Source organism: Halichoeres trimaculatus, unplaced genomic scaffold, assembly GCF_033239565.1.
Source record: "Halichoeres trimaculatus isolate MK-OKI-2021-1 unplaced genomic scaffold, fHalTri1.1 fHalTri1_scaffold_10, whole genome shotgun sequence".
NCBI lineage: Eukaryota > Metazoa > Chordata > Actinopteri > Labriformes > Labridae > Halichoeres > Halichoeres trimaculatus.
In genome coordinates this window covers 35,246,243-35,254,227 of record NW_027437187.1, presented here as the reverse complement: position 1 = coordinate 35,254,227, position 7,985 = coordinate 35,246,243, and the positions used below count along the sequence as shown (strand labels likewise).

The 7,985-nt window shown below is 45.2% G+C and overlaps 1 protein-coding gene across 1 annotated transcript; it reads right to left on the bottom strand.

Annotated features, from left to right (window-relative positions):
* Positions 1–2,657: 2,657 nt before the first annotated feature.
* dusp6 (dual specificity phosphatase 6) lies at positions 2,658–7,675 on the bottom strand. The gene is made up of 3 exons (XM_074678295.1): positions 6,746–7,675; positions 6,000–6,434; positions 2,658–4,150 (listed from the first exon to the last, which is right to left on the bottom strand). The coding sequence occupies exons 1-3, from the start codon at positions 7,146–7,148 to the stop codon at positions 3,837–3,839; spliced, it is 1,152 nt and encodes a 383-aa protein (XP_074534396.1). The 5' UTR covers positions 7,149–7,675; the 3' UTR covers positions 2,658–3,836.
* Between the last annotated feature and the right edge of the window lie 310 nt (positions 7,676–7,985).

Below are 7,985 nucleotides of genomic sequence, written 5' to 3'. Positions count from 1 at the left end.
TTTTACTAATGTTTAACTTTTTCATTTCCTGATTTCCTCCTCAGCCGTGCAGATTATTGAAGGTAGCATGGAAAATAAAGATCCCATGAAGCCTCACAGCTCTTCACTGTGTGTACTTTTCTGTTAAAGCAGGATTGGAGTCATATTATTACACAATGATTACCCAGGAAACGGAAAATATCACCTGAAATGGAAAGTGGGCAAAGGGGAGAGCGCTGGCACCTCCTGAAAAGTTGGAGTCTTTTTATAAATCATTTACGTCAGGACATGAGTGTGCAGGTTCAGCTCTTTGTTACATAGCCAATGATTCACCGGCTGGGTGCAGCTGCATGCCTGGTTTGTATTTCCATCACAGACCTGAGGAAGGCAGGTCAGCTGGACCTCTGCTTCACTTTCACAGATTACTGAGAGCAGAGGGCTGCTTTTTATGTCAGCGTGACATTTCTACATCCACTACCTGATTCAGATCTGTCAGCTCTCTGAAAATTACAAACCTCTGATTGATGACTATTTTGAAGGCCCTGTGTATGAGTTTTATACTTTTTTTACTGTCCATAATCCACTAGTTAAAAAAAAAATGCTAGTTTCAAACACTATCGCTACGCAACTACAAATAAACTCATTACCTCGTCGATTTGCACCCTGTCAAAAAAAATGTCTTCAACACAGAAAAAGAAGATCTGCAAGCGTGGAGGTGATGGCGCTCATAGGTAACGGAGTCCCCATGCTGTTAAAAACACTACTGATTCTGGCCACAGGTGTCACTACAAACAAGGCAAATAGGGGTGAAGAAATTTAATATTTCTGTATCATATTTTATTGGTGCTGCAATTTGCAAAAAAAATCACATCTTTCAAACTGTACTGAACTTTCTCAACAAAGCCCCAGTTTTAAATCTATAGTTTTTATAACTCTTTAAAATTTCAATTTTTCAAATGTTTGAAGTTTTAAGAAATTTTACAACTTTTGCACGCTTTTAAAAAAACAAAAATTATTATTTTATATTCAAACATTTTTAATGTAAAAACATTTTGAAAGTTAAGCAAATTTTTTAAAATTAAATTTTTTGAAATTTTTGCACTTTTGAATTGTAAATGTATTTTGAGATGTTTGCAAAAAAATTTTTTTTAATTCCAGTACTTTTTTTAAAATAACAAAAATGTTAGAATTTTTTGCAAATGTTTGAAATTTTAAAAGTTTTGAACTTTTTGCATGTTTTTAATTAACAAAAATATTGAATATTCAAGCATTTTTTAGATATACAAAATATTTTGAAATTTTGCAAATTTTTGACATTCATATTTGTTGAAATTTTTTGCACATTTATGAATTGTATTTTTTTTTAATGTTTTTATTTTTTTTATTTTAGTATTTTTATTCTTACAAAAATGTTTGAAACTTTTGCAAATTATTTACTTTTTAATTTTTGATACTATTGCAAATGTGTGAATTTTTTTATTATTATTTATTTGTTTGTTTTTCTTTTTGCAAATTTATGAATTAAATAAAAAATCAACTAAGAAACCAAATTTTAAATTTTATGAATTAAAAAAACTTCTCATTTAGATAATTTCTCACTTGATTTTAAATATGTATTAGAGTTTATGCACTTTATAGCTTTTTAGGGAAGATAAAGTAGATTTTCTGGCTCCTGTATGACTTTAATCCAGGTGAGCTGAGGAAAAATGGCTCCTATGAAAGTAAAGGTTGCAGACTCCTGACCTGGAAGTTTAGCTCTGCAGTTTGTTTTGACTCTCTTGACTTTAAATTAGAGATGTTACTTCCTGAGACGCAGACATCAAACAGAGAGCAGACAACAAAAGCTAAGGGTGACTCAGTCAGAGGAAATCCCTCATTAGACTCAACTGACGCCTCTGCATTTACAAGCAATCAGTTACCTTTAATCTGCTCCTCTTGAGGTGGGTAATAATTTCTTCTCATCATCATATTGTTGCAGAACTCTGTCTCTGTGTTTATTGTGTATGAGAGCTGCAGAGAGACCTCAGTTTGCTTCACTCTTTGGCGTTTCTGTGTGTGTGTTTGTGTGTGTGGCAGTTGCTGTGAGCGTGTGAAGCTGCACTCTGAGTTCCTCTCCTCCCGGGCTTTTGCGTCTCTGCAGGTACACTCTGCTGCTGCTCGCCCTCACATATCACCACAATCTGAGTACTTCCCGTTCCCTTTGATGGCTGCACACACTGGCCCCGCCTCCAGGAAGTGCCAGAGGGATTGTTTGCATGAACCCGATGCCCTCGCCACACAGCAGCACCTGGAAAAACCAGTCTGGGCTGTTTACGGCGTGACCGGAATCACTTTGTACCTGTTGAGTCGCATTTTGCAGCTTGTGAATGATTGTTGCAGGGAACAGAATGTGCACGGCGTGTTGTTACACAAGCATCATGGGACAGGGCGCTGCTAATTCTGAAGTTTGAAGACGTGTGGAGCGCCGCAGTAAATGAATAGCGAGAGCTTTGTGAACAGGCCTTGTGATTCACGGCAACTTGTTGTTTGTCGTGACTCGGCCGGCTGCTTCAGTGCACCGCGGGCGAGGAGACACTTACATAAACGTGTTACCGCCGACAGAAAAACACAGCAGCAGTTATGTGAATGGAAGAACAGGCGTGAGAGCAGGAAGTGTAGACAAAATAGCAATTTATTAATAACTTATCTTTTCTTTACATTCGTAAGAGAGGAGTGTGGAGCGGGGCTGATGATGGGCGACACTTTTCTCTCTCAGCTTGACAAATAAAAACTGCACTTTGCAGAATTTTCCCTGAAGAGGCGAGAAGACCTGCGCCTTCTCTTTGCTCTCCACATGTCGGAGACTTTTTCACCCTTGTGCACAGAGCTTTCCTCGCATTAACCTTCAGAGGACCCAGGCGGGACATGTCGCACGTTTCTGGCTCCAACATGCACAAAAACTGCAAAAGGATTTCTCTGGAGGCTAATGCACAAAACCTTCTGAGGGTTAAAGTAAGGCAAACAACCACGGTGACTGATTCGTGACGGGGCAGGAGGTGCAAAAACAAGGCCGTCGGCTGAATTCACACATAAAGCGATTATCAAATATATTACACGTGTACACATTTTTGCACAATTCCTCCAAAGCCTACTTGATTTTTGGCATAATTATCTTAAACATACTGATCAATAAGTTGTTTGCTTACATAAAAGTAGAATAAGAAACAAAGAGAGTCTCAGTACCCACTTGTTGCAAAGGGTGTATATATACTAGAGCAAGGCTTGTCTTTATATTAAGATGTATATACACAATGTATAAATGTTTGAAAAGACTCCACAAGTGTAAAATCGAGTCCAGTATAGTGTGCCGCTTAAAGCCGGGGTGTTTGAACCCCACACAGGCAAGTCTTCACAGAAGACGGAGCAGACGATGCATCTCGACGTCTCAGGGATGAACGACCCCGAGATCGACCTCACGGAAAAGGTTTGTCCAGTTTGAACAATCATTTCTCTTTGGCACACCAGCCCAGGAGCCTCGAAGCTGTCCGTCTCCGACCGTCCTCTGACGGGACGGATAAAAACCAGAGAAACCACCCCAGGAGTCCACGGTTATATAAGGTTGAAGTGAGTATCTGCGTTCTCTAAATGACTCTCTTTGTCTTTTCTGTCTCTCCTCATTTATTCAGAAAAGCAGCTGCGTCTCAGCCCAAACTGCTTCGACCCCTCCAGACGCCACCGCTCAGCACGAGTCGCCTCAAACCCTTCAGCATCAACGCCGTTTCAGCCAGACGACAGAAAAAAGAGAAACTTTTTGCAGCTTTTTCCAACAGGAGGTGACACGACCTCCGGTTAAAGTGGATGAGAGTCTGAAGCGGACCTCACGTGGACTCCAGAGGGTCCAGCTGGAAGACGTTGTGGTTCGTCGGGGTGGTGAAGTAAAGCGGCTGGCTGGGCGCCGCCATGCGGTTGTCGCACGGGCTCTTCAGGCCCAGGGTGCGCTCAAAGTCCAGGAGCTGGCCCATGAAGTTGAAGTTGGGGGAGATGTTGGATTTCTTCAGTTTGACGATGTCGTAGGCGTCGTTCATGGAGAGGTTGAGCTTCTGCATGAGGTAGGCCACCGTCACTGTCACCGAGCGGCTGATGCCGGCGAGGCAGTGGACGAGGACGCCGCACTTCTGACCTCGAGCTTCATCTGAGGGAGAAAAGAAAGGAAAGGAAGACGTTAGGAAGCTCTTTAATTTGACTTTTATTCTGTCCTACAGTCAAAACATTGAAAATACATCCACATGTCAGATTCTGGCGATTCGATTCTTATTCGACTCTTTTTGGTGATTCGATTTGAATTGCGATTCCTCGATATTTGTGATTTTTAGTTTGCTGTGAAAAAGTTAAATGATGATGTCTACAAATGATATCGGGAGCCATATTTTCCAAAAAATGTGCATCACATGAGTCAGAGAGAAACACGTCGCCCTCTGCTGGAGAAAAGTGGTAACTTTTTCCAATCCAACATGTCAAATTCTGGCGATTCGATTCTTATTCGACTCTTCTTGGGGATTCGATTTAAACCGTGACTCTTTGATATTTGTGGTTTTTAGTTTTCTTTTTTAACACAAGACCATGTGAAAAAGATAAATGATCAAAAAAAAAAATGTGCATCACGTGAGTCAGAGAGAAACACGTCGCCCTCTGCTGGAGGAAAGTGATAACTTTCTCCAATCCACTTCACAAACAAAGACTGAAATGAAGAATTAGAATTTGGAAAGAAACAGAAACATCTTGAAACTTTCATGAGGAGCTTCCTTTGACTCATCCTTCCATGGAAACACAACAACATTTGTGATAAACATCTGTGACATTTAAAGCCAGTTGTGCCGGACTCTGGATCCCATCCAGGGAAGAAGCAGCGGAAGTTATTATCCGTCCGTCAACAAACAGGCTGCGGCAGCCGTGCACACAAACAGAGCCCACATTCTTTGAGTTTTTTTGGCCCCGGAGTAGCCGGCTGGGAAATTGACTATTACGGTCTATTAAACCATTCTTCCGCTCGCTAGGGTTACTCCGACAATGGTGCCATTTGGGCGTGTAAACGTAGGAGTCATGAGGGCAACCCTGTCAAGGCGAACAGGATGTCAACAGGGCCTGTAAATGGCTCCTTTTGTGCTGTGGAGTGGAGGGTGGGGGGGCAATGCCATGTCCTAGATTACTTTCAATGCCACTTCCTTCCTGTTGCGCTCGAATTACCGCCCTCCCCTTGTTCACTCTCCCCACTTCTCCTGTTTCAACGTCGCCCTTTGTGCTGCAATTACACAAGCCCCGGGACAAGAGATAGGCCAGGATGTCTTCCATTGAAGTCAGGGCCTTTTGTACACACACAAACACACAAACACACACACACACAGAGTGCGTTTCAGCCCGTGCACCATTAGAGGCAGGCTTTTTCTTCTGACTCGCACACAATGGCCCTAATCTGCGCGCTCTGTGTCCCTGCCTGAGTGACTGATAAGATCACAGCCAGGGACACCTCATCTAATCTCAATTGCACAATAAGAGCATAAGAACTTCCTGGCAGCGATAAGACATATCACATTAATAAGATTATGTCCCCTACTATCACCTGTGGCCCCTCCGCTTCGTCTGCTCAGGCTCAAAACAATCACAAAAACAATCAAGGGCGGCACATGGAGAAGTTTGATGGAGAAGCTGCTTCCTGGTTTTTTAAAGTCACATAAATCTGGGAATGTTGGACGGCATAACTCAAATGTTTCTCGTCTTATTTTTAGTAGAAAATTTCTTTTTTTTCAATATATTTTTAAAAAATTCCAATAGAACAAGAGAAATTTTCTTGTTTTTACTTGTTTCAAGCAATTCAGACCTCATTTTTTTGTCTTTAAATAACTTGAAACAAGACTTTTCCTGCACTGATGAGTTGATTAAGGCTCATATAGAGTCAAAATAAAACAAAAACACTTGATACGCTTCACTTTTTTTGCAGTGCAATGATCCAAAAACATGTATTTTCTGCAAAAGAAGGGACTCACCGATGAAGCTGATGGCCTCCGGGAAGAACTGGGACAGATTCTGGCTCCAGTGATCCGAGATGGGGATCTGCTTGTACTTGAACTCCCCTGCGTTCTCAAAGAGGTTGGGCAGGTTGGGAGTCACGTTGAGGATGTACTTGATGCCGTACTCCTCCAGCACGTCCAGGTTGGTGGAGTCCTTCGCGCAGCCCAGGTACAGGTGCGGGAGGATCTCCACCGGGAAGGAGGGCTGCGGGTTGGACAAGGGGCTGCCGTCGGAGTCCGTGGCGCTGCTCGGGTCCCGGTCGATGTCGGACTCGATGTCTGAGGAGTCGGAGCTGATGCGCAGCCCGCCGAGGCCCAGCACCTGCGCGGTGGGGGAGCTGCTGTTGGAGGAGCCGTCCAGGTTGGTCTCGCACAGAGCGGGGTGCTCGGCCTGGAATTTACTGAAACCACCTGCACCAAAAAAACACATGCATCCTTGAATTAATCCATGCACTGCAGAAATTCCTGCGTGTTTTAACAAACCCAGCCTGCATGCTTCCTCTATCTTTAAAAAACACTCATAAAAATACACAAATGGTGGATTCATTGAGGTTTAAATCATCACAACAAAGCTGGAAATTCACGTGTACGACCCTCATGGTATAAACATTAGAATGCATAAATCTGCAGCCACAGCGCCTCCTCCTCCTCCTCCTCTCTGCAGCACTCTGCGGGTGTGAATGAGAAGCAGGGCCCCTAAAATGTGAATGAACCTCACTCACCCTCCAGATAATAGGCCCTGTAGCCTTCGTCCTTCATCCTCCTCAGCAGCAGCCCCAGCACAGACCCCCCGTCCACATTCTCGTTCCACTCCCGGCTGTACTCGTCGTACAGCACGATGGTGTCCGTCTTGCACCTCCGCACGAACTTCTCCCTGTCCTCCCCGTCGGAGAGCAGCGACCTCACGGGCAGGTTCCCCTTCTTGAGGCGGCGGAGCATGAGGCTGGGGATGGCCACGTTGATCGCCGACTCGACGTGCGAGGACTCGTACAGCTCCTGGGCCCGGCAGTCCATCACCAGCAGGCCGTCCCTGCGCGTCTCCAGCTGCTCCCGGAGCCAGCCCACCGTCTTGCTGATCGCCATTACCGAGTCGAGCTGGACGACGGGCTTGAGCTTGTCGAGCATTTATACGCAGGAGTTAAAAATCTGCTCGGAGAAGAGAGGTTTGGGAGGTTTTGGCTGCAGCGCGACGAAGGCAGCAACCAAAGATTTGTTTTTTAGAGTCCTCAGCGCGGAGGGCCCTTCGCCTCGAATTGGATCAAAAAAAGGTAAAAAGTCAAAACCAGGCAGAAAGAATCTCCCTCCAGATGCTCGTTAGTGTCCTCTGCGCTTCTGAATCAAGCCAGCTGGGTCTAAAGGCGGATCTCCTTCACAGATTCCCGGACTGCGGGCTTCCTGCTCAGGCAGTCATTCATGCATCTGTCCGGAGAGAGCTCGTGTTATTTATCAATGAGTCACCGCGACCCTGCAGCGCGCAAAGACGCTTCCTCTGCTGGAAACCAGCTCCGCGGATCCAAACGTCCCTCGACTCCGATCCGGGAGATCCACTGCGTTAAAGGAGGTGTTTAGAGGCTCCTGTGGGTGCGATCCACGCGGTTTTCTCGGTGTCTCCTCGCTGCGGATGCCTCCTGTCCCCCTCCTGAGTGTGTGTGTGTGTGCGCTCTGGTTGACGCTCTGCAGGCTCTGGCTCGATGTGCTCTCTGCGGCGCCAGGCTGCTGAATGGCTACAAACGGGAGGCGTCTCATTGGATACATTATGTCGGCTGGCCAATCAGAGGAGGCCGAGCGGCGGTCGCCTTGGAAACGGGGGCCGGATGGAGCGGCCCCGTGTTGATGAATTGTTAATGAGTTTGTCATTCACAAAAACGGAGAGGAATTTCCGCTCCGGATCAAGTGAGTGCAAACAAACAGAAGAACTGCAGGGAGAAGGAAGGAAGGGAGGGAGGGAGGGAGGAGGGGAGG